The 27,820-nt window shown below is 37.9% G+C and overlaps 1 protein-coding gene across 1 annotated transcript in view; it reads right to left on the reverse strand.

Moving 5' to 3' along the window:
• MEGF10 (multiple EGF like domains 10) overlaps positions 1-27,820 on the reverse strand; it is a 158,257-nt gene that overhangs the window by 67,072 nt on the left and 63,365 nt on the right. The window contains exons 5-8 of the mRNA XM_030566126.1: positions 23,739-23,831; positions 3,365-3,611; positions 1,722-1,842; positions 213-349 (exon numbers count right to left, since the gene is read on the reverse strand). Coding sequence (XP_030421986.1) covers positions 213-349; positions 1,722-1,842; positions 3,365-3,611; positions 23,739-23,831 — 598 coding nt within the window. The remainder of the gene's footprint in view (positions 1-212; positions 350-1,721; positions 1,843-3,364; positions 3,612-23,738; positions 23,832-27,820) is intronic.

Here is a 27,820-nt window from a genome sequence, read left to right on the forward strand (position 1 = left end):
ACTGGGGGTACACTGAGCACAGTATGAGTGTCCTTAAGCTAAACCATTTCTGCCACATTTACTTTTGATTCATTATCATGTAGGTGACATAACTGAAAAATCTATAAAACACTTTGAATTATATCATTGATGATATGCTTCCACCTGCTTCCCAGTTTTTCCTTTTGCTGTAAAATCCTTGGTACAACTTGGTAGAAGTGAGTTTTACTTACCGTTCCCCTGTGTAACCTGGACTGCAGTGACATTGCCCTGTTGCTGAGTCACATGTCCCTCCATTGTGGCATTGACACTCCTGGGAGCAGTTCTTTCCATAACGACCCTCTGGACAAGGCTGACCACAGACTGTGCCCTATTTACAAACAGAATCTAAATGTTAGGCTTGGGACTGCAGCTGTTTGGAGAAGAAGAAGAGAATGGGATTGGAAAGAAGGGAGGAGATTAATGGGATCATGTATCAGACTGCTTATGCTCTTTTAGAAAATGCCAGATTCATTTTTAGCCTTAAACACGAGTATGTTTTGCCAAAATGAAAAAAGGATTGCAACATTTTTGTTTTGGTCAAAAAATGAGAACCAAAAAAAAGTTTATTTGCACGTTCACCACATACACTCTTTTTACGTAGAAAAGGAGAGAGGAGAAAAGTGGAGGAGGGGACAAAAACTAAAAAAGTTTCAATTTTCATATTAGTGTAAAATTCTATGAAATATTCCAAAGAAAGACAATTTTTTAAAATTTTGGGTGAAGTTTGTCACAGAAAATATACTAGCATTTTCTGAGTAGCTTTAACTAAAAACAAAACACAGAAAGAGCAATAGACATCAGTAGGGAAAGAAGACTGAGGGTAACAGCAATAAGATCACATGGTACATGTGTACAGTTGGATGGTTTGGAATCTAAACTTTAAATGTTTCCCCTTTAATTATTTAAAAATTCCCTGTCACATCATTTTAACTCCCTTTCTACTGCCTGCCAGTAATGGTCACCCGGGGCTCAATGCCTATTATTTTACATATTATTTATTTGTTTTGTTTGTTTGCCCCCTTACTATATATAGACAATCTCCAACCACCCTGGTATCTAGCATGATTAAATTTGTTGAGTGTTGGAAATTAATTGTTGAAACAATGGCCTCCATCCTTCTACAGAATTCTCTTCCCCATGTGGGGCTGGGGAACCAGTGGAGCCTCTCATGTTTGCACTTGTGGTAGGAATGGGTTCTTGCTGGTGTGAGGTGCAAAGGGATAGAAAGTCCATTGATCAGTTAGGAAGCGGATGTTCTGATGTCACTGTATTCCAGGGCTATGAAGGTGCCACCAGAACCTGTCCATTACCTACTTTTCTTTGAAGAGGGCAGCATCATATATTGGTGAAGGCCACCATAGGAATATTTAATGGTGCTGTTGTTCAAAATGTAACAGTTATATCAAATTATATCCACAAGGACATGACCTCTGATCAAGTTCCAAAAGATGCTGCTTGCATGTCTGCAGAAAGCACATTTTCCTTTTCCCACTTTTTGAAAAGGTTAACAAGGCAGTCCAGAATTTATATTTGATTTTGATCCCTTGTAGTGGTACCACATGCTAAAATACATTTCCTTTTGTTCCTGGCTTCAGTCACACTGTCTTTGCTTTTTCAATTAAACTTTCTCCTGAAGTTGCCTGAAATCCACAAACATGGAAATTTACCCAGTTTATATTTATTTTAGAAAGCAGCTTTACCATCCATCCAGGTGGGCAGGCACATTCCCCAGTCACATGGTGACACACTCCTCCATTCTGGCATGGACATCTTTCTTCACACTGTGGCCCATGCTTGCCAGGGGGACAAAGATCTTCACAGCTAAACAATTGGTGCATAATAAGTTCAGTCTCTCTCCCTCTCTTAGGCAAGCACTCAGAAATAAAGGGAAATAAACTTTATGGTATCAATGACATGAACATATGGAAATAAGATTAGCAATTAAAAAGTTGTAACTGTATGTATCTTTCCTTAAAGGTATTTCTTTCTAGAAAAACCAAGTTTGGTCTTGGTATGGACAAAGATTAAAACTGTCTGCTAGAAGGATTAACCCAATCAAGTGCATTTTTCTATGCTTAATTTTCCACTACAGGGCCAATCTCTGTTGGCTGAATTTTATAAAACTTGGACAGAATTTGGACCACATTTTATGGGCCAAACTCATTCCTGCAGGTACAGGGATTGCGATTTGTTGTCCCTTTTGCCTTCCAAGAGGCAGCTGTTTTGGCAACTGTGTTCACCTTCTAAGATGGGCATAGGGAGCAGCTCTATTTAGCACCCAAGACTTGACATGAACTTCACTAGCAGAGACTCTTTAGGGAAAGCTCTGGATCAGGACAGTGTTGTCTTGCACAGCCTTGCTTCCTCTTGGGCCAGTCCTATTCCCTTATAGACTGTGCCAGCTAGTTTTCTACCAGGAGTTTGTGCATACAAACAGAGTGCTGCCTATCCAACTATCGATTGCGTGTGTTTAAATACTCATTCATATGCCCCCCAAAATGTGAGCATATGTACAGAGAATGGTTTGAAAATTTGGGCTTAATCCTTAAAATTCAACCCCCAGATCTTGAACTGTTGATTGCTACCTAATGCAGCCAGGACATTAACACTTAAATTATGGATACATCAGCTCTGTCCTCATGTTCCATTGCAAGAAGTAGGCTGGAGATGAAGTGGTTAATTTAAACACAAATCTAAAAGCTGAAGTCAATTCTCAAACTTATACTAAAACCTAAATGTAAACCATACTGCTCATGAGTGCAGATTCATAAAAGGGTGTCATCAGGAGGAGGGAGAAAACTTGTTCACCTTAGCCTCCACTGATAGAACAAGAAGCAATGGGCTTAAACTGCAGCAAGGGAGATTTAGGTTGAACATTAGGAGAAAGTTCCTAACTGTCAGGGTAGTTAAACACTGGAATAAATTGCCTAGGGAGGTTGTGGAATCTCCATCTCTGGAGATATTTAAGAGTAGGTTAGATAAATGTCTGTTAGGGATGGTCTAGACAGTATTTGGTCCTGCCATGAGGGCAGGGGACTGGACTCGATGACCTCTCGAGGTCCCTTCCAGTCCTAGAGTCTATGAGTCTATGAGTCTATAACCTTAGGAATGCTTTTGAACAAAGTTGCTGATGCTACCAATGCAACAGCTGTACCTTAGCAAGAGCTTTTGCTTTAGCATTTTAATAACATTCATTGATAAGGGACTTATAATCAGATATAAGTATTGGTAAGTTTTAAAAGAAGCACTTGCAGCATAACATTCACATAGATTACTAAATACTAAATATTTTACCCATGCCAAACCCGCCTTCCCAACAGTAAATAATATACCCTCTGCTTACAAAGCACCAGTATATCCAGGAGGGCATCTGCATTCTCCAGTCACATGATCACAGGTAGCTCCATTTTGACACTGACATTTTTGGTGGCAATCATTTCCATATGTTCCCTGGTCACAGCGTTCCTCACAGCGCCAGCCCTTGAAACCAGAAGCACAGTGGCAGGCTCCAGTGATGGGATTACATAAGGCTCCATTTTTGCACTGGCAGCGACTACTGCAGTGGGGTCCCCAGTGGTCACTATCACATGCTGAGGAAGTGGAAAGAAAATGTCATAGCACTTCTATAAGCATGCATGCAGAAGACATGATGATTCAGAGATATCAAGATGGCTTTTTTTATGACACAGAAATGGTAGTGGCATCCTTGTAGAGACACCCTCATCACTCCTGGGTCTTTAAGTGTCTTGATAGCCAGATAGGACTTAATTTCCTGTTTACAAGTATATGCCTTAACCCACACTTAAAATAAACTGAAACTTTGTCTATAGTGAAATAAAGGTAAGTTCCAAATTTCTTCAATGCATTATGACGTGAAACTGAAATTATGATGATAGTGAATCATTAGTTACACGGTCAAAGGGTCATATTTTCTATCTGGCTACTTACTTCAGTGGAATTGAATGAGTATAAATGAGAGCAAAATTTAGCCCATAATCTGACTTTGGAGCCATAAACATATATCAGAATCCCACAATTAAGTTATTCTATGTAAAGATGAATTCATTATAAGAGGATCACACTGCATGGCATTTTGTTAAAAGCAAAACTTCCAACTAGTTTACATACTTATAGCTATTTCCTTTCATGTTTTACAATACTATTGGTTGACAGCGCTGTAAGCAATGTAATAAACTTTCCATCAAACAACAGAAACTAACTGTTATTTGGTTAAACAGTATGGTGATATATACCACAGAGAGTAAGGCTACAGTTTTATAACCATTCTGCTATGTATTTTTGTTTTCTACATTCTACTCCATCAGTAGTAATGATAGTAAACCCTTCTCAGAATCTTTTGTCTTCTCACCTTCAAAAGAAATCTTTAACAGTAAGGAAAGATTTGTTTAAAATGAGAAATAGGAACAAACCAGAAGATAAAGGTCACCTACAGTTCACCAGAAATGTGCTAATCATAAAGGTCAAAGGATCCGCTTTTAATTTTTATGTTCTGCTGATAACAATAGTGCAGTGGTGAAATCGCAGTTGCAATCACTGGATGCCCTTAATGACTGACCACTATTGTTCACTCAGTCTTCTCCTGGGGCAGAGCAGCCAAGCAGAGAACAGACCTACTTTCTTAGAGCGAGACAAAAGAACTCAAGACATCTCCTGGGGTAAGAATTGCTCTGCTATAGGAACTGATCACTCAGACTACACAAATAAACAAGATTAGGGTCCTTTAAGGAATTTTTTCCTTCTGTATGGCTTGTCCTGGTTAATTCCTAAGAGCTATGGCATGCTTTGAAGTGACAGTTTCCACTCAAACACTATTTTCCTAAAAGGTCACTGGAACATGCTTTCCACAATGTAGCTATTGTTTAGGTACACATATTGTGGTTAAAAATGTATGTGTGTGTATATCACACACACACCTCTACCTCGATTTAACGTTGTCCTCAGGAGCCAAAAAATCTTACTGCGTTATAGGTGAAACTGCGTTATATCAAACTTGCTTTGATTCACTGGAGTGCGCAGCCCGCCCCCTCGGAGCACTGCTTTACCACGTTATTTCCGAATTTGTGTTATATCGGGCTGCGTTATATTAGGTGTAAGAGAGAAAGAGAGAGAGAGAGAGAGATGGAATAAACCAAACGTAGTAACTGCAGCTCTTTCATTTCTTCATTCTTGTCCACTCTCTTCCTCATTTAGCTATTTAAACATTCATTCTTATGTGCTGGACTATCTGTACAATGCACATTGTATTTCACACAAGATGTATATCTTCCCTCATTATAGCTCACAGATAAGCCCAGGCCTGGCAACACAATATTTTGAAAATGTCTAGATGGAGGAAAAGTAATCCTCGTGCTGAATCAGTCCTCAGCTTCTCCTCAGGAAACCAACTGTTTTGAGAAGTATGTATGTGTGCAGTGGATTTGTGAGATAGACAGATGTTCTCTCAGGACTGTCTGGAGGCCACCAAAATCATTTTCTTTCACACCCCATCATGGATTCATATTACAGTCCCACTCCTGCTTCCAACTGAAAAGGACAATTTCAGCCATTTCTGATACAGAAATTAAAAATAAACTTGAACGTTTTGGAATGTTTGAAAAACCTTCTGTGAAGAACTGAAGGATTTAAAATTACCATCAGACAGCAGCTCTTTCAAATAAAATAAAATGAGCTTATGCATCCCACTGGTGGAGTTACATCAGGGTGAACTTGGCCCAACCTTTCTTAATATATAAAAAGCACCACTAGGCAAAAAGAAATTTATTTTTGGCTTACAGTTTGCAACTTGTATTATTTTACCAATTGCTGGAAGTGGGATATTTGATGCAATCCACCAACATTCACACAGAGGTTTGGAGGAAGAGTTTAATGAGTCTCAAAGACATGCAGACAGCCTTTGCTACTGTGTACCTGCCACAGTAACACTGTGTACCTGCCACAGTAACACATAATCCAATATGCACAATGGCAGGATTACCACAAACTGTATCATTTGGGAAGCATTGCAGGCCTTCTGCTCCCATTATAATGCATTTTAACAGCTCCATCATTAGACTGTCCTCTCAGGTTGTTACTGTCCCTTGGAGATCTACTGAAGTTAGAGATGAACATAGTGCATCTCTAAACTTGAACTTTTCAAGACTATTTTACTGTAAGAGGCATGTGCTGCACATTGTATGACATTTTATTGGTTTTCTGGTGTGCTTTTCTCATTCTGTTTGCACAGGGCTTATTAAAATAAAAATACTAGGTGCTCACTCTTTAGTTTTCCAGTCCCATGGTCACCCTCTGTAGAGAAGGGTGAGAGGGTGGGAATCAAGTATTGACTACCTAGTTATTTCACTACAGCATAATGCTGAAGTATTTTACCAGAACAATTACTGCTGTAAGGTAGTCTATTACACTAGGTCTGTCACTAGCCTACTCTAACTGTGAGTTATGAGCACCACTTCAGAGAAAGCTGAATGATTAATGGGATTAAATAATATTCTTGCACAAGATAGATAAATTGCATGATTTACTTCTATATATCACTCTAATCAATAACGTCTCTCACAGGAAATTAAATTGATTTATCAGAAACAGATACTTAGATTACAATACACAAAACAAATATGGGCAAAGGGAAGGGGTAGAAATGCTTCCTGTAAAGAGATTTATTTATTTTTAATTATCTTTGGAGGCTAAACTTGCCAAGTATTACATCAGCCTATTTCTACTTCTGCCTCATATTCAAAAACTAAGACAGGCTGGCAGTCACACAGCTGTTAATCTGGTAAAAAGAGTACTCTTTGAATTAATGCGTATCCTCAGGTTACAGACTGTCAGCTAGAGTTTAATCAGAATAGCTACTATAACAACCGTCCTTACTACTCCAAGGTCACACACACACACACACAGACAAACACACAGGGGCAGAAGAAAGTGTCAGCTAGAGACTTCTACTAAACCAAATTAGGGTAGTAAGTCATCTTTCACAATGTAGGGCATAAGGGAGGGGAAAGAGAACCACACAGTAAAAAGAAATAAAAGTCCCATATTCAGAATTGTTTCATCAGAAAATAATAAGACCCAGCACTAACAATTCAGGGAATTGATTTGAGTCCTATACCAAAGCAACTCAGAATCTATGCACCGATGATTGCTGTCTCAATGGGTCATCGTGTTCATGAACCTCAAGAACTAAGTGGTGAGATGTGTAATGTTAATGATGAAAACTTGTTTCTTTAATGTGATTATATTAATGTATTATCATGGACCTCACCAATCAGTTGCTGATGTTGACAATAGTGATGTTCTATTTGCAAAGTATTTTCATCATTATTTCTAGTTGCTAGAGAATGTTTATTCCTTATTGGGTGAAATCCTGGCTTCACTGAAATCAATGGCAAAACTCCCACTGATTTCAGTGGGGCCAGGGGTTAATCCCTGGATTTATAAATAATGAAAAAATATTTTTCAAAATATTCTGGAACAGATCTTCACTGTCATAGCTCCGTTGACTTCAATGGAGTAATCACAATTTGCACCAACAGAAGAGTTGCCCCACCATATCCATACTGCATATATTTGGTCCAATCTAATCTCTGTTTCACGGGCACAGCCTCTTCAAAATACCAAACACCATTCCTGCACACAGTATATGCAAACTCAGTGTTCTAAATTTTAAATAAAACAATTTTCCAGACTTACTGTTCAAGTCAACTCTTTTGTGGGAGTCATAGGGATCTTATATCCTACATCTCACGCTGTGGGAAGAAACTCAGAGAAATATGTTTGCCAAAAACTGCATAGTAGACTTTTTAGCAAAGAAAAATATTTGGTGCCACTTATACAGTTTGTTCATCTGAGAATAATATCTTTTTAGTCCCCTACTGTATGTCCTCTGTATATCACACAGTGTTACAAATATAGGACAGCAAACATTCCTCTCAAAAGACTTTCAGTAAAAGCAAAGGCATGCCTTTGGGAATAAGGGCATTATATTATATAAACCCTCATTTAAAATGCATCAGTATGATATGGAACCCTAAGACAATGTAAAGTTACTAACATAAAAGCAAATTATAAATGCTCTCTGAAGCACAGATGACAGCTCTATGAACAGAAATGGTCCCAGAGCTTCAGCTGCGAAGAACCTTCTTCAAGGAAAAAGCAAAGGAAGAAAATGTGTGATGCAAATTGGTACTATTCTTGGGGCTTTTGTATGATACTTGAAGATTTAAAGTTGTGTATTTCATATTATAATAACTTTAATGCACATTGTTATTATGCTAGACAGATCTCATTTTTATGCACATGACTTATCTAGCCTGGTAGTGACTTGCAAATTAGTAGGCAAGGTGTCCTGATATTTTACAGTGTGAGAGAGGAATTTGTATCATTAGAAGTACACCTGTTTGGTTTTATAACTCTTATATTCCTTATAAACAAAAACAATGTGTCAGTCCAATTTTAACACGACGTGATCTTTGTCTCTCTACGTTGATTGCTCTTGAGAAGGTAACAAAAAGAGAAGCATGAATGAGTCCAAGTTTATTCCTGACAAATCCACCTTGATCACATGTAATTCTGAGCCTCTCTAAAGAATGGCATATGATGAGAGCAAAATATGGCTATCAAATCAAGTCAAAGAACATTTCAGAAGAAAATTCCACTTTGAAACTCAACAAAGACAACTACCTTACATGTACACTATAAAGTTACTTATATAATGTGATATTCAGGATGCAACATGTTTATGGCAAGTTATTTAAAGGTCTGACTTTCTTGTGTTTTTCTTTTTTTGCTAATGCTGACATGGATGCTAAAGTAAAGAATCATACTAAAATTAAGATTTATTTTTCTTAGCATCTTTCTTTGTTCCTATCAGACAGGTGGTACGGAAATAATAACATACTATTTAATTCTGGCTCATAACTGTTTCTGGGATTGTATGGCAAAACATTACAGTATGTATCTGGCAACAAGTGCCACTTATACTGCTGGCAAAAACAGAAGAGACCTTTATAAGAGTACTAGACTAATATAATTTTAATCTCCTTTCCCGTGATGCCTGAAGTGATTGCACAAGTTTAACCATAAAACACATGCATGAAAATGTGTTTTTTCCAACCACAAATTGTGGGTCAGAGTGAGCTGCTCACTCATTTGGGAATGTAATTTTGTCAGCCAAAAATTTAAATAAATAGCAACTGTAAAAGTGAAAAATCTCATCCCCTGTCCATCTAAATCTCCAAACATAATTTCTTTAGCTGAGATCAAAAGGTCGAGGTCTATGGTACATTAAGGTTGCTTTGCACTGCTTCAGCTGTGCAATAACTGACTTAACTAGCCTGTAGCCTGGACATCATCTTTGACTCACGCTCGAACCTCTCTCCTCACATTCAGGTTACATCTCAATCTTGCTGATTCCTTCCGCATAACATCTCTAAGATATGTTATTTCCTATTCTTCCACACAGCAAAAACTTTTGCCAAGGCTCTCTTCATCTCTTGTCTCAGTTACTGCAACATCTTTTTTCTCTGGCCTTGACAAATGCAATCTTGCCCCACTCATATCCCTTCAGAATGCTGCTGCAAATATAATTTCTCTAGGCTGGTTCACTCTGACCATGTCACTTCTCTCTTTGCCTCCCTCCACTGCACGTCTCTGTTGCATCATACATAAACTATGTATCTTTTCTTTCAAGGCTCATTCACTATCAAGATGTCAGCTCTTGCCTCCAATCAGCCCAGGGTGGTAGCCTCCATTGGCAACTTGTTAAATTTTCAAATAAGCACCTTTGTGCTTTTTCCCGTGCTGTTCCTCACACTTAGGAGGAGCTTCTCATAAACATCCAGAAAGCTACTTCACTTTCCTTCTTTTAAACACTCCTTAGAACTCTCCTTTGCCATGATGCCTACAAAAACTTGACAACAGCTAGGCTGCTGGTGTGCTGTGACCACTGCCTAATGTGCAAACTAATATTGTCTCACTGTTTCCGTGTACTTCCCCATCTGTCTATGTCCATCTGTTGTCTCCTGTCTTATACTTAGATTGTAAGCTCTGAGGGGCAACGACTGCCTTTTGTTCAGAAGCACCTAGCACAATGGAGTCCTGGTCCATTACTAGGGCTCCTAGGCACTACGGTAATTCTTCTTCAAGAGACATTTCTGATATGGAAATTATCAGTTGTAACCTCCCACCTTTATGATCATGACAGAGTTGTAAAATTTCTACTCTCCATTGGCTACCAATCCATCTGATGATATTAACTTTCTTCCTCTTCCTGGTTTGCCTGCAATCTTGCCTGATAGTTAGCGCTAGAAGAAGGCTGCTCTGCGATTGGAGAGTTATGTGGCCACATAAATATGTTATTCTTTTACCTAGGGTCTCAAGTAATTGTGCTTTTTCTAAATTCATCCTTCTTGTCACACCTTCATTCATAGTTTTGTTTATCCAGGTATGTTTTAACATTTTTCTATAACACCAAAACTTAAGTGCTCTGGATTCCTTTAAGCATCCATACAGGAGAGCTGATCATATGTAGCACTACTTCAGCAATTTAGAGCAGATGTGCAGTTTTTACTTTTGAAAACACAGAAGTCTTTGGAAATTGTTAAATACATTTTTGCAAGCTCTATTATTTTCTTGATTTCTTCATCACATCTTCTGTCTGATGTTACTGGACCCCCTAAATAGGCGGGCCCACTATTCACTTGTTCTAGCACTTGACCATCAAGTTATAGGCATTGCCTATCTTATGCATCACTGTATTTACTCATTATAATAGTTTGTCTTTCTAACACTGTCATTCCATATTTCTTGTGGACATTGTTCACAGCAATAAGCAAGTTCTGAATTTCTTCCCTAGGTGAAGTGATACAAAATAGATCATCAGCATATCTTATATTGATCTGCATGCCCTGGTAGTGTCTTCTAAACTTTGTCTCATTGTACTTTCTACAAATAGTTGTGAAGATAGAATGAAATCTTGACTTACATCTTTCTTGATGTTACAATAATCAAATAGTTTATAGTTTATTCAGACTGCTGCAGACTGTCCCCTATACAGGCTTTCTATTAATTATATATCTCGAGAGTCAATATTAGATTCTTTAAGAATTTGTATTACTTTCTTGAGTTTGATTTTACCAAATACCTTCTCATAACTTACAAAGAACATATACATTTCCATTTGTGCTTCTCACATGCTCACATAAGATCCTCAGGGCAAAGACTGCCTCCCTCATGCCTACTCCTGGGTGGAAACCAAACTGACTTCTGCTAATTCTTATCTCAAGATGTTGATGTAGCCGCATGCCAACAATTTTCAGCAAAACTTTAAGTATGTGGCTTACTTGGCTTTATAATTAAATGCTGTTCAGATTCTCCAGCATTATTAACCTTCAGTAGATGAACAAAGACTTAAAACGACCTGTGCTTCCATTCTCCTGAGCTGTGCTGAGTACAGCTTAGCCATAGCTTAGAATTTGAGCTAAGGTCTCTTCCCTTCACAAAGACAGTGAGAAAAATCCTTTTTTATATTTCTGGAACTAATGTGTTTGAAATCCAAGTGTGGTGATGAGTGGCAGGTCTGCATGAGAATCCCAACTCCAAACACCCTGAAATTTAGAGTTTAAATCTAGATCCATACCTGAACTTTGTTACTCAGGCCCACCTCAAATACAAAGGAGCAGGACCCTTGTGAGGAACCATACCTTAAACAAGTCACTTCCACTCTACATAGACACAGGGCATCCCATCCACCTCTCTGAAGTCAATGGGAGATTTGCAAGTGAACTAAAAATCAGGATGTAAATCCTCTTATATGTTGTATACATTAAAATATGTTCAATGTACTGTCCAAAGGGTACTCTAAGCTTACAGTATGAAGCCTTAGAGAGGCTGTGAGTTATGTCTGTAACATTTCCTAGCCTTTAGATAAATCACAATCTTTGCCACAAAACTGGATTGGTATTCTTTTTGGGTTTTTCCCTCTCCTTTGTCCACACAGAGGTAGCAGAGGAATATTAATATCCTTTAAGTAACATATACTATGGTAATATATCATGCAACTTAGACCTTGTAAAACTGCATTTTGAATGGCTTTATATCCTACGGTTCCCTGATTAGTGTGTCATTAGCCTCTGTGAAATGCTCAGTCCGACAAAATACGAAGTACCAAAAAGGTACAATAGCGTAGAGACTATTCTCATTGATGCAGTATTTGGGACACAGATTCTGAAATGTTATTAAATGACCTAGATTGTGTCAAGAACAGTAAATGGAATAATATCCATTCATTTACATGGCAAAACTTGTGGCAAGAATGACACTGTCACCAACCTTATCCAATCCGTTCTTATTACACAACTCAGAGTGCAATCTTGTGACTGCTCAACTCTGATACCAGGGTTTCGTTAGTTCGATATTGAAAATAATGTCACTCCTTTCCTTTAGGCTACCCTCTGAGGATAGAAGAGTGAAAATTACTCTCCTGAGTGAAACTTGAACCAAATAACATTCAAGTTCACCCTAAATTTCAAATCAACAACATTCAACTGGGTTCAAAATTTGATTAAACGTGTAAGTCCATCGAAAGTGGAATCAAACCTGCATGTTACTAGGGTTACAAGATAGTAAAATTTGGAAGCAGAAATCTCAGAAATCAACGTAAAGGGCTATAAATCAAGGCCAGCTATGCTGAATCTTCCACTCTGAGAATCTTTTTAAAAGGCTTCAATTAATAAAAACAAGAGATTATTCTCTATATCATTTTGCTATTGTGATTTGTATGGTTACCTCAGTAGGCAAGAACTATATTTTTATGACAAATATAATCTTCTTCTTTAGAAAAATCTTTCTTAATAATTATGAAGTATTAATGTCTTTTAGTAAAAGACTTATTTTTCCTACATCCCAGACACAGAAGTACTTAGTGCTTTTTGTAGAACACAACACTTCCTATTAAATCTGGATTTCCTTTAGAATCTTTTGTTTCTATCTGATTTCATTTGTTACATTGAAGGCTTTCTACCCTCAGGCATATTTTTCATTCTTTCTTATTGTTCTGTATAAAAGAAAGGGTTTTTATTCAAGACTTTTTTTTTAACTTTGTAAAAGCTTTTTGGTCTGTGAAGTGGAAGAACAATGAAAATGTGTTTTTTAGACTGGACTGGAACTGTATGCCTTTCACATATCATACATTTCACAAGACTCTTTAAAATATTTTGGACCTCAGAACACAATGATGGCTAGCTGTTAAGGAAAACCACAAACAGTCTTTGGTTCTAATTTTACTGTCCTACTGACATGAACCCTGCTCACAATAATCATTATTGTAGAGAAGGTTAAAATATCTTATGAATTTGAGTATAGTATGTAATCAGACCTTGTATGCGCCTCATTGCAGGACTGAGACTTGAATTTTTCCTGCCCTGTATTTTGAAGTTCTTAATTTTTAATACAGTAACTAACCCTATAGTCCTTCCCAGTGAAACCACTGGGAGCTTTGTCTGAGTGAATAAGATAGGATCATCTCATTTATTGATAGAACTAATCAAATAAAGAAAAAAATTGCTTTTGAAAATAACGGTTCACCAAAGTTCACCACACATTGTTCACCATCTACTCAACTGATCAAATTCCTAAACAAACAAAAGTTATTGGATAAAAATTGTCAAAATTTGCAGTGAATGTAGACCTGATTCAGGAAAGCACTTAGGCATGACTAAGACTCCAGTGGGACTTGAGCACATGCTTCAGTGCTGTCCTAAATTGGGGCCAGTATTTGCAGTAAATTATTTAACCAATTCTAGCAATTTTTCCCCCTGGTCTGGAAATGGAAGCTCAGTGAACCTGGCTGACACCTGACTAGAGGACCAATAGGGGGACAAGATACTTTCAAATCTTGGTGTAGGGAAGTCTTTGTTTGTGCTTTTTGTATTATTCGTTGTTCGCTCTTGGGGCTAAGAGGGACCAGACGTACACCCAGGCTTTCCCAATCTTTCTGAATCAGTCTTTCATGTTTCAAAATTGTAAGTAATAGCCAGGCAAGATGGATTAGTCTTATGTTTGTTTTCTTAACTTGTAAATGTGTCTTTTTGCTGGAAGGATTTTTACCTCTGTTTGCTGTAACTTTGAATCTAAGGCTGTGGGGGGTCCCTCTAGTCTATATGAATCTGAGTACCCTGTAAAGCATTTTCCATCCTGATTTTACAGAGATAACTTTTACTTATTTCTTTCTTTAATTAAAAGCTTTCTTTTTAAGAACCTGATTGATTTTTCCTTGTTTTGAAATCCAAGGGATTGAGTCTAAACTCACCAGGGATTGGTGGAGGGAAAGGAGGTGGGATGGTTAATTCCTCCTTGTTTTCAGATCCAAGGAGTTTGGATCGGTGTGAAGCCTCTCAAGGCAACCCAGGGTGGGGAAAGTCTGGGGAGAAAAGGAGGGAGATGGTTAATTTCTCCTTGTTTTAAGACCCAAGGGGTTTGGGTCTGGGTTCCCCAGGGAAGGTTTTGGGGGAACAGAAAGTGTGCCAGACACTAAATTATGGCTGGTGGCAGCATACCAGATTTAAGCTAGTAATTAAACTTAAAAGTGTTCATGCAGGTCCCCACTTTTTGTACCCTAAAGTTCAAAGTGGGGAAAAAACCTTGACAGTGACCATAAAAAACAAAACCACATATTTTAACACAGGGTATGTCATAAGTCAATTAGTTCTTTTAACTGATTTTAATACAGACACTAGCATTTCCAGTAATTAACTACACCATAACAGCTGATAAGAAATGTAGTTATATTTAAAAAAATTACATGCGTCAAGGGAAATGTGAAGTACAAGGTAAAACCCAATGCCTTCAACCACCAGGGGCTTATCATTAAGGCTAGCATTGCTAAGTGAAATAAAGTGTGCTATTGAAATTGTTAAATTACTGTTAAATGTTTAGAAGAAAGATTTATTGAGACTATCACTTACACCTAAATGAACTCTAATTAAAAACAAGAATAAATTACTTCCAATGATTCATTGTTCATTTACTACATTTAATAGATAATGTTAATAGATAATATATTTAAAAGCAAATTAAAGTAGAAATTATGGCCCTGATTCAGGAAGCATAATTATTCCGGAAGGTGCGTAAGCATATACTTAGTCCCACTGGATGTAAGCACCTGCTTACCTCATATAGAACCAAAAACCACCCAACTATTTCCATATTAGGGTCTTGGAGACCCCTACTATGTCAAAATTAGAAAAAAAAACATGGCATGTCTTTAAAACTAGCTTTATTGTAACCAGTGAATTATAAAACTATGAAAAAAATTAAAACTTTTCTAGATTCAGGAGCATACTACATAGTACTTGTGTTGAGATCTAACTGACCCCATGATCAAAACACATTTTTTTTAAAGCTACAAACTATACAAGTGTCAAGCTCTAACTGATGCTACGTTTAGACAATGAAAATAGATAGCAACAGTAACAAAATCAAAGGCACAAACACAGCAAAGTGGCAATCAGTGGCCTACTACTTCAAGCAAAAGGGGCAAACAAGTGACGTGTTCTGAACATACAAAGGTTTTACACTTTGCACATTTTTGTGTGTTTTTCTGTTTCTTGTTCTGAAACAGATGGAACATCATTCTTGTTTCCTAGTCTCTGGATCAGCAACTAGACGCTGCTTCCTGGGATCTCTATGGACAGCAATTACGTGCTTGAATAATAAGAATATAGCAGTAGGGATATACTACTGACCACTGATACTGACTGTGAAATGCTCAGGGGGATTAGAGAGGCTACACAAATAAAAAAGTCAATATTAATGGGAGATTTCAACTACCCCCATATTGATTGGACACATGTCACCTCGGGACGGGATGCAGAAATAAAGTTTCTTGACACCTTAAATGACTGCTTCTTGAAGCAGCTTGTCCTGGAGCCCATGAGAGAAGAGACAATTCTTGATTTAGTTATAAGTGGAGCACAGGATCTGGTCCAAGGGGTGAATATAGCTGAAGCACTTGGTAATAGAGACCCAAACATAATACAATGTAACAAACCTGTGGGGGGGAACACCAAAGCAGCCCACCATGGTAGCATTTAATTTCAGAAAGGGGAACTACACAAAAATGAGGAAGTTAGTTAAACAGAAATTAAAAGGTACAGTGCCAAAAGTGAAATCCCTGCAAGCTGCATGGAAACTTTTGAAAGACACCATAATAGAGGCTCAACTTAAATGTATACCCCAAATTAAAACACATAGTAAAAGGACTAAAAAAGTGCTGCTGTGGCTAAATAACAAAGTAAAAGAAGCAGTTAGAGGCAGAAAGGCATCCTTTAAAAAGTCAAAGTTAAATCCTATTGAGGAAAATAGAAAGGAGCATAACCTCTGGCAAGCGAAGCATAAAAATATAATTAGGAAGGCCAAAAAGAATCTGAAGAACAGCTAGCCAAAGACTCAAAAAGTAACAGCAAAAAAAATGTTTAAGTGCATCAGAAGCAGAAAGCCTGCTAAGCAACCAGTGGGGCCACTGGACAATCAAGATGCTAAAGGAGCATTCAAGAAAGATAAGGCCATTGAGGAGAAACTAAATAAACTCTTTACATTGGTTTTCATGGCTGAGAATTGTCAGACACATAAATGAATACAATTTGTTGCTTTTTGTAAAGGAAAATCATGTCTCACAAATCTATTAGAATGTTTAGAGGGGGTCAACAAGCATGTGGACAGGGGTGATCCAGCGGATATTGTGTACTTAGAATTTCAGAAAGCCTTTGACAAGGTCCCTCACCAAGGGCTCTTAAACAAAGTAAGCTGTCATGGGATAAGAGAGAAGGTCCTCTCATGGATCAGTAACTGGTTAAAAGATAGGAAACAAAGGGTAGGAATAAATGGTAAGTTTTCAAAATGGAGATAGTTAAATAGTGGTGTCCCCATAGGTTCTGTACTGGGGCCAGTCCCGTGCAGCATGTTTATAAATGATCTGGAAAAAGGGGTAAACAGTGAGGAGGCAAAATTTGCAAATGATACAAAACTACTCAAAATAGTTAAGGTCAAAGCAGAGTATGAACAGTTACAATGGGATCTCACAAAACTGGGGTGACTGGCAGATGAAATTCAATGTAGATAAATGCAAAGTAATACACATTGGAAAACATGATCCCAACTATACATATAAAATGACGGGGTCCAAATTAGCTGTTACCTCTCAAGAAAGAAATCTTGGAGTCATTGTGGATAGTTCTCTGAAAACATCCACTCACTGTGCAGAAACAGTCAAAAAAGCTAACAGAATGTTGGGAATCATTAGGAAATGAATAGATAAGACAAAAAATATCATATTGCCTCTATATAAATCCATGGTATGACCACATCTTGATTACAGCGTGCAGATGTAGTCGCCCCATCTCCACAAAGATACATTAGAACTGGAAAAGATACAGAGAAGGGCAACAAAAATAATTAAGGATATGGAACAGCTTCCATAGGAGGAGAGATTAATAAGACTGGGACTTTTCAGCTTTGAAAAGAGGCGACTAAGGGGTGATAGTATAAAGGTCTATAAAATCATGACAGATGTGGAGAAAGTAAAGTGTTATTTACTCCTTCTCATAACACAAGAACTAGGGGTCACCAAATGAAATTAATAGGCAGCAGGTTTAAAACAAACAGAAGGAAATATTTCTTCACACAACATGCAGTCACCTGTGGAACTCTTTGCCAGAGGATGTTGTGAAGGCCCAGACTGTAACAGGATTCAAAAAAGCACTAGGTAAGTTCATGGAGGATAGGCCCATCAATGACTAATAGCCAAGCGGGGAGGGGGGGGCAGAGATGCAAAACCATGCTCTGAAGTGTTCTTAGCCTGTCTTTGCCAGAAACTGGGAATGGGCAACAGGCTATTTTCCCTAGAAGCCTAAGGAAGGTCTGCAATGTTCCTTTCCTGCACCAGTGGTTTCAACATTTCTGTACCCAGGTCCCTTAGAAATACCCATCTCTTACTCAAAGATTTATTATGCCATGTGTGATTCAACAAAATCCAAACAATATGTAAATTCAAATATGCAATGTGCATGTGCAGCAGTGAGTCTTTTCCCCAGAAATTCTTTGCCTCAGCATCTGTCAAGTCTCTGCTTGCCAGAAAACAGATTTCACAATTGTGGCTTCCTCAGAATCCTAGCAAGTGTAGGCTTCCCAGAAAATCAATTTGACAGTGTTATCTTCAAAGAAACTCAATTTGCTGGACAATTGTGGTGATACAGAGGAAAATGTTATCTGGGGTGTCAATGACCCCACCTCACATCCCACCCTAGACCCCACCAGTGCATTTTTTTAAAAACAAAAACCACTGAATCTATGATGGTAAAAACAATGCTGAAATATATTGCTGCTTAAAAATAAAATGCCAGCATAATTAATTAGGGGTCTGACCCTAATATTTTTTGAGTGACTTTTTTGCACCACAACAGATTTGTAGACAGGTTCATATACAAGTTGTCTTCAGGAGAATCCTTGAAGAAAAGAGAGGCAGTGGTTTCACATTTCATTTAAATTTTTGTATGTGTTTAGAGTCCAAAAGAGCCCTAAAGATCTTAGAAGTGTAGTACTTTCATTTTCCTCGTTCACTAATATTGAGTGATCGAACTAATCCCATTATCTTTTTAATGACCTTTTTTGCTACACAAAAACCACAACAAGTAGGATGATAAACTAATGTGGAAAGATTGACCTCATCCCTAGTCTAAGGATACTTAATGTATGAAGAGGCACAGGTTTGGCACGAAATATGTTTGGGCTTGTTGGGGTCAGATAGACCCTGAACATTAGGAGGGTTGAAGATAAATATTTGCTTGAGTACTTTCTTTAGGGGGGCATATATTATTTATGGAACTTTGTGCTGTTTGGAATGGATTTCTAAAGCTACCATGGTTCATATTTTCATTCCAAAAGCTACTGTAAATCATTAGACACGTAATTCTCTGAATTAAGGACTGGAGAAGAGCTCCGTGTTTACTCCTGGGCTTAAACAATGGGGCCATGATTCAGCAGAACACCTAAGCATGTGCTTAAATTTAAGCAGGGGCTGAATTTCCACTGACTTCAGTGGGATTTCAATGCTTAAGTGCTCTACCGAATACAGATGGTCTTAAAGATATGTATAACATTAATCTTATGTGCCTTGCTGATTTGGGGCCTGAATAAGTACCAAAGCCATGTACCATCAGAAATTTTGGGAACAGCAAAAGTTAGAATCCACGAAGTGAAGATGTGTTGTGTTCATGTCTGTCTAGATGTATAGAAATGAACACAACACATCTTCACTTGATGGTTTCTATCTTTTGCTATTGAGGAATTCGCAAATGAGAAATTTGTTTTACTTATCAGAAATAAAATTAGAGAGTCTGCAGTGCACACTAACCCACACGAATCAGAACTCACAATACTTGATGATATACAGTTTGTTCCCACACCCGTAAGTGAAATCTCTGCTAGTGGCAGAACTACTCTTACAAGAAAAAAACTGGATATTTATGGGCTCTTATTTTTATTTTCTTCTAATATTGTAACCAGTAAAATATATACTACTGTAATTCAAGTTTTCACTACAACTGTTGACAAAAATCAAGCTAACTATGAGACAATCAGAGGTTCTTTTTGTCAAATCTATTAAAATATTTTCATGTTTAACCCACCCCTTCCTATCATGATCAACCTTTCTCCTCTCCTAAATTCTGCCCTCACTCTGACCAAAGCAAACTGATCAGTTCATACTCTTGCAGCTTCATAAACAATTTTTCAAAGTGATCCTGACAGTGAAATGGATGTACTGATTCACTAGCTCCAAGGGATAGGTTCAATATGTCTTCTGTCCACTCAAATGACATTGATCTGTCTATTGTGTCCAGTCAATAAATCTTTATTAGAATAATTTACTTCACATGAATGTCAGCTCTTGCACTGGAATGAAAATGTTTTGTAAATGTGCACCCTTTTAATCCATGTGGCATTTCTTTTCAGTTTTATATTATCATCTCATTCATCTCTCTGCATTGAGCTATACCGCAGGCAATACATTACCCAATGTCTCATAATATGTTTGCCAAAAAGATAAGGTCTAAGGCCTGAAGAAAAAACATCTACATATATGACAAATTCGTCAAGGAGATCTTAGACATAGCAGGCCTGAAATCTCTGCTCATATTTTACTCAGGGACTGGTAAAAAACACTGATATTTTTACTGATTAAGGACATTAGGATTTTGCCTATGAAAATAGGCTAAATACTTGCATGCAATAAAGAGCTTTCTCAATACAAGGGTTGAGAGTCACAGTAGAGCAATTCCTTGGCAAGACACCTAAAGTAATGTAGGGAGGTTTCACACACACACACACACACACACACACACACACACACACACACACACACACACACACACACACACACACACACACACACACACACACTCCTATTACAATGTGCAGCAAGAACAGACCTACTTATAAAAAGTTTACAGTTGCCCCACTGGCAATCTAAGGAATTGGTGTTTCAATAAAGTTGAATCGTCACCATTCCTGGCCTCTCACATGAGTCTGTCACAGCATGTAGGTACCAAGAGTCAAGAACAAGGGAGACTAAAGAGAATCTCCTGCTTAGGGAGAGAGAATCTTATGCCTGCAATCTCTGCAATAAATCAGGGAGGGGAAAAGCTGATGAACCTGTTCTCCCTCTTGCAGGGAGTGAAGAAGAACCAAGATCCCCACTCTGTGGAAAGGATGGAGAGGAACCAGGTGCTCAGAAGTGCACAGGATATGGTTGGGAGAATAAACGAATTTCCTTCGGTGAGTTTCCCCCTGCATCTCTAGAGAGAGTGGAGTTCAAATCTACATCAAAAGTGAATTGGAGTCCCATGCTAGTCCCAAATGGACATTAGCTCATATCACACTGAGGTGAATTGGCAGTAATGGGTATGGGAGGAGGCTGCTTGCACAGCTGTTACCTGCATGATACCCGAATTGAGTCAGTGCAATCACTTTGTCATTTTTAGAGAGAACATTATAACACTCAGGAAGTCCTTGTCTACAATTACCACCCAGCAAGCCAAACAGTCACAGTAATACAGCAGCCCAAGACTTTTTGAAATAAAAGTTCTGTTAACAGAAGACAGTTACACAATTGATAAATAATAGTCAAAATAGGATTTGAAGAGGAAGAACAGGTGGAGAGATCCATTATGGGTCCAATTCTATCCTCAGTTACAAATATGTGCAGTTCCGACATAGGGCAGTGTTTGACCCTCCTTGATAAGGAATTGTATTTTTTGAAGAGTAGGTTCATTTCTGCACCATTTACATCACAGGTTTTATTCTTGAGTAGAATGACCGCGCAAATAAATTAAACGCCAAATCAGGATTTACCAAACAATAATTTAGAATAAATTTCAGAATCCTAGGAAAATGTCTCCCTCTCTATTTTAGGATTTAATACTGCCACCCATCTCCTCTGAATCAGAGCTCCAACATGTAAAATAAATTTGGATTTCATGGAGAGTCTCCGGCTTGTCTTACTTACCGAGTTAGATATCTAGGCATATATCATCACCACAGTATAATCATGTTATTTTATAACAACCCAAAATGTTTATAAAAATAAATAATCTGATATATTATTTTATTGTGCCTTTGTTGAGACTAAAGAAAATGCAAGTCTTGGGACTCCGTGGATAACATAGCTGAAAGTATATTAGGTGAAGAAGGCAGGGGTTTATGTTATGCAAATGTCGATGAAAATCAGGTCCAGTAGTTGTCTTCCTAGTGTTACAAACTATTATTTATTTGGTCTAATTTCCACTATTGGTCTGTTTTAAGAGGTGCTGTCTGTCAACACAGATGAGGAGATCACACAATTCTGTCATACTATACCTAGTAACAAACTTCACTGCTCAAATTAAAACTTACACTCCCCTCTATGCTGGCCAACAATAATGTTATTTGTTCCTAGAATGCCTATGAACAACTGAATCTTCAGCAAGACAATCCACTGAAAGCAACATCTCATTTAAGCAACATCTCATAAAAAAGCTGGATATACGCCAAACCACATGTCTCAAACATTGCTTCAACAGCATATGAACAGAATACCCTCTTCCTCTTTAATCCTCCCTAGAAGAACAACAGCAATCTGAAACAAATTTTTAGCAGTTAAATTTAGCTGTATTGGTATGCAAAAACTTTTACAGAGCATCACAAATATCCCATGAGATCACTCTATTCAAGGTACAATAACAAAGGCTCTTTCACAATAGGTCTTTTGTGTACAGAAAGCACAAGGTATTTTCACTGCTGACCTACTATAACCAGCAGTCAGAGGCAACATGCAGAGGCAGCAGCAGTAGCAGCAGAAGAGAGTTGATTTGATACAAATATATTCAAAATAAATTATAACTGAAGGGGCTTTGGCTAAGGGAAAGTAATCCTGGAGAGTCATCCTGCAAGCCAGATGTAGTGAAACTTGTTATAATGAAGAACAACTGAAGTCCCAAGTTCTTTCAATGCCTTCCATGCACTAATTAAATTTTTTATGATACAGCAATGAACTTCCACTTCTGTTTTTTTGCAGAGTAACTTCATTCTAACATCACATACACAGTGAGCTTTTACATACAACAATCAGATTCTAGTGAGGTCAGAAAAAAAGCTGTTATTGAATAAAGCTATACACCTTAAAAGGAGATATGGAGGAACACCATTTATGTGAGTTTTCCCATAATAAATCTTGGAAAAAACTGATTTCATTACTCCACTACATTTCTATTTAAAAATACAAAACATACAGGTCAATACCTGGGTTCCCCTACCCCCAAAGCCATGTGGTCATAGTACAGCTGCACCCACTGCAGACAGGCACCGTGCACTACAGAGAACCTGCCTGGCAGGGTTTCAACTCTCTGATACCACCCAGGTGGGGAGGGAGAACTCTTGGAGAAGTGCAGGGATGTTCTCCAGGTCTCCAATTTCCCATGGCAGCTTTAATTTAAGTGCTGGGTGGGGAAGTGCACTTCAATGCTGCCTACACCTTCAATTTCTCGCTTTCTTTCTTATTCACACACACAGCAAAAGTGAGGGAAAGGAAAGTTGGAGAGAGGTGGCTGGTAAGTGAAAAACAGTGAGGGAGAGAGAAATGAAAAGAAATCAACCAAGTAGAGAGAAAGTGATAATGAATGTAGGATATGGAATGAACAAAAAAGGATAGTCAATAAAGGAGGAAGGAATGGGAATGAGTGAAGGAAGGGGGAAATGAGACGAGGGAGGGGATAGAGTAAAAGGGATAGGAAATAGGCAGCAGAAGAAACTAGTCAGGTTTAAACTTGAGCTTAGGCAATCATTCTTTTTGCACTCAGAAAACAAAAGTTAGAGGGAACCTTAGTCAGGGCAAATGTATTTACCTTCTCCAGCAATGGAACTCTATCCAATCTGGCTTGTCAATGGGGCTAAATTAATTAGCATTTTTTAATATTGGCACGTGCTGCAGCTGCTTTGGAATAAATGAAAGAAATCAGACCATATACAGAGTCCTGACACATTCTGGTAAATCAGCACAAGCTCCTCCAACCGTGACCAGGAGATCAAGCACAGGATCTATGATAATTTCGCAAAAGAAGGACAATACAGTAAAAACAGCACAAGACAGGCAGCAGCAGGTGTAAACTTACCACTAGAGCAATTGGGTCCCCCCCAGCCAGGCTCACACTGACAGGTGTTTGGAGCAATACAACGACCATGGACACATTTATCAGCACAGTGAGCTGTCAAAAAGAAAAATCAATAAAAATAAGAACATCTTGCACAAAAATAAAAACCACCACGACCCAATAGCCTTTTCCCCAATCCAACTGTTTTATATTTTTGTCTCAAATATCTTTTAAAAACAAGAAAAAATGTTGGTAAATTCATGTTTGGTAGCTCTGCCTGGGAGTCATTTTTCAGACTTAACATGTATTTTATAACCATACAACTTCTTCTCTAAGTTCAAAATCTCAAAATAAATCCCATTAAGGCTGCTCAAATACCATTTCATGCTAAGCTATGAGAAGATACTCTAAACTTTTGGAGAAAAACTCATGCCAGTTTTTGCTGCAGCAGTGAGTAAAATATAATTTTTCTTTATACGACATAGAATACATCACAACACATCAGTATTTTAATATTTATCTTTATGAATGACTGTATGACTCAGAAGCAGCACAATGAAACAAACATGATCACTAGACTAATACAAAATGTAAACTTGCTGGCTCCTCCTGCAATTATCATTGCCAGTGCTGAGTAGAGCTGGCTGAAATTTTTCATCTGAAACTTATTTTTAAACAAATAAGGGGTTTTTTTGAAATTGGAAATTTTGGGGGAAACCTTTTTATTTTGACCAGCCCTAATGTTGAGTCTTTTGTGCAAGATGTGCTCTAGTGTTTGGAGCACAGAAGTGGGAGCCAAAGTGTTCTAATCCTGGGCATAAGACTTACACTAGGTCATCTTGGGCAAATCACAATCTTTTTGCTTCAATTTCCTCACCTATAAAATTGAAATACATGTTACTTGCTTACCTACATAATGAGGTGAACATGAATTAATGTTAATGTTTGCAAAGCTCTTTGAAGATGCAAAGAACAGTGTAAATTATTATTGATGAACAATCAGAAACAGTGGTCAATCCACTAGAAGGGCACAAAAAGCTACATACCATTAGCATGGGATACAGGGAGGGAAACCTAGAGTAAGAAGGAAGTTATGGGAACCCAGAGCAGAGAGGGAGCAGCACAGAGAAGACTGGAATAGGGAGGGAATCGAGGCTGTTGTGAAGACATGTCCAGAGTAGGGATTGAGGTGAAGGCAGATCTTTGTTGGACAAAAAGGCCAAACTGAAAACAAGACAAAGACATCACCATACTGACTGAGGGGAACGGCTTCCGTCAGTCACAGTGGCAGATAGGTCAATTAGTCCTGCCCTCCCAACTACCAGTAACATTATCTAATGCTTAGGCCAGGAACTAAAGAAGCCTCATAGAATTGCCCCTCACAGCTACTCTGCAGGAATTAGGGGTGGTAAATATTTAAGATAATGACTGACCCGACCACACCTCTCAGAGCTTGAAACCACTCTAGCAAAGAAAAACAAATAAAGAAAACTACATACACTGAAGGTACATCCCCAGGAAGGTCAGTTCATTTACATACACACACATGCACACACAAACACACACACACACTGCGGGAATTTTTCAACAACAAATTCAAACAACAGTAATTTCTAAAAGATACACATGGGATGATGATTCTCTCTGTAACATCTCCAAAATCTGTCATTTGAAAGAAACATTCACAACAGAAACCTGATCATTTATGCCAATTAGAAGTGAATCTTTGAGGGAGGGGAAATGAGAAATGGCTCAGCTGGTGTTTGCAAGAAGTTTAAGGAGGCTACTTATGAATTGGACTTTTGTTGACTGGATAGGAAATGCTTCAGCCCATAAGTTAATTAGCACTGAAGAATAAAAATATGTTCAACATTCCCAATGATTTTTTTCTAATTAAGGATAAGAAGCCAGAGTGGTCATCTTTAAGCTTTGGATGATAAAAAAAAAAATGAAAACCCATAGAGATCAGTCTGATAGATAAGTGCCTCATGGACCAATAAAGATTTTGTTTATTGAGCCCCAGACTGTAAACTTCATGGTTTCACAGCTTCTATTTTTCTCTCTGGATGCTTTGTGCTGCTAAGCTCTTTTTCAGAGGTGCATTAAAATGACCTTCATTAGAAATCTAGGTTAAGAAAATATATTTTTAAAGCACCAGCCAACAGAAAATAGAAAGCAAACACACCCGTGGTTTTTGTGTTAATTTCCTAAATAACTAAATTAAATGATACGTCATACTTTTCCACTGGTCTCATAACTAGATATGCACTACCTACATCACTGAAGATTCTTGCCCTAAATTAATGCTGCTTCACACACTAGAATAGCTACAAGTATTTCCTCAGCTAAGTCTGCTGTACACTTCCAATGAACCATAGGGTTTACACAGTGATAGTGAAAGCAGCAAGTCCGAACTATGTGCACGTGTGGATAAACAGGTGATTATTCACATACTAAACCCAAATTTCTATGCAATGGGGCTACACAGTTCTGCCTTGGCCCCACTTTCATTATATCCCATTATGCACACTGTGACATACATAGAAATAACACATACAAAAGTTTATATGTGTTAATACAAGCCTAAATAATAATACCTATATAATATCTTTATAACTTAATATATCTGTAATACCTTTATGCAGAGAAATCTACTTACTAGACTGTTTTAAATTTATAAAGCTGGAGATTTACAGTCCCCATGAAAAGTAACTTTTATTTTCAAAATAAAGTGAATTTAGTGCTGGTGAAATATGCCAGATTGCCAATCCTGCAGATTGAAGTCCTTTATCTATCTATAGAGGAGATACAGCATGTGCAATAGCAGTTCAGGCTTCACCACACAGCTACCAATGTGTCCTTGATCTCAAAGGACCTCCCCTAACAGTGAGCATAGCTTAGTTTCCCTCTCCATTAGTACTTTGGCCACTCCACTAAAGCTGTTAACAAGGGTGCCATTAAGAGACCTCTTTGATGGTGTATGTGGACACATGCTCATCAGAAACTGAATTAAAACCACCACCTCATTTCACACAGATTACTGATTAACCATCAGATTGCAAAGACTTTGAGTCACTAAAGTTCAGAACTGATTTGGGTGGCCTAGAGGTGAAAGACTCTGGCCCAGATTCTCAGTTGTGCCCAATGCCTGATGGGTACAAGAGAGGGGCACAAAGAAGACGGTTGTGGCTCCTTGAATTTAGATTCAGCACTGCTCCTAGTATAGTATAGAATAAAAACAATCTTAGTCCATTCCACCAGCTGACGACTACCATACTGCCTACACTATGAGTAGAGACTGCAGGGGGTGGCATTGTATCAACTGCCATTTTTAAAGAAATTTGAATAGGCTTTAAACTAATTTTTCACATCCAAAACTCCTGCTGACTCTTCTGACCATTCCTTATGTACAAGGAATGCAGGATGAAGTTCACTGATATGAAGGGTATTATATAACATGATTATTAAAATATTTTGGAAGCAATAACAAAGATAATTTAAAACATCAAATGAAAATACTATATTTACAAAATTCTACACAAAAGGAGATCCACATGTAATTCTTTACTTTCAAGAGGTTATACTAAAGTTGAGGAACATTTAAGTACTATAAGAAAGGCAGGATCACATCCTATGTGTGCCTAAGAAAGAAGAGAAAGGAGGGACATGAAACATTTCTTAGTTAATCTTCTTAAATCCAAAAATATATCTAATTCAAGAAATTTTTCTTTCCATACTCAGGACACTAATATATCCATAACTGTTTACAGTCATAAAAATAATTATTTGTCTCCCACACATCTTCTGTGGTTACTGTTGGACTCACAGCATCTGAACTCAAGCCAGCATCCTTAACATATGTTGCGTGAGGCAAAAAATACCACATCATCAAGTTCTGGCATTTTAAAAAACTCTGAGCTAAATTCAGAGCTGGCACCAAACAGCAACAGCATCTGCTCCAGTGGAAGGAAGTGCAAATAGGGGCATACTATCTGTGGAGGTGTGTAATGTGTCAGAAAAGATGTAAGAAGACTTGCACTGGGCTGTGGGTGGGACATAACTTGGACTACTGAAAAAGCTGAACAAGGCATGGCATCAAGGAA

The sequence above is a fragment of the Gopherus evgoodei genome, chromosome 6, assembly GCF_007399415.2.
Source record: "Gopherus evgoodei ecotype Sinaloan lineage chromosome 6, rGopEvg1_v1.p, whole genome shotgun sequence".
Classification (NCBI taxonomy): Eukaryota; Metazoa; Chordata; order Testudines; family Testudinidae; genus Gopherus; species Gopherus evgoodei.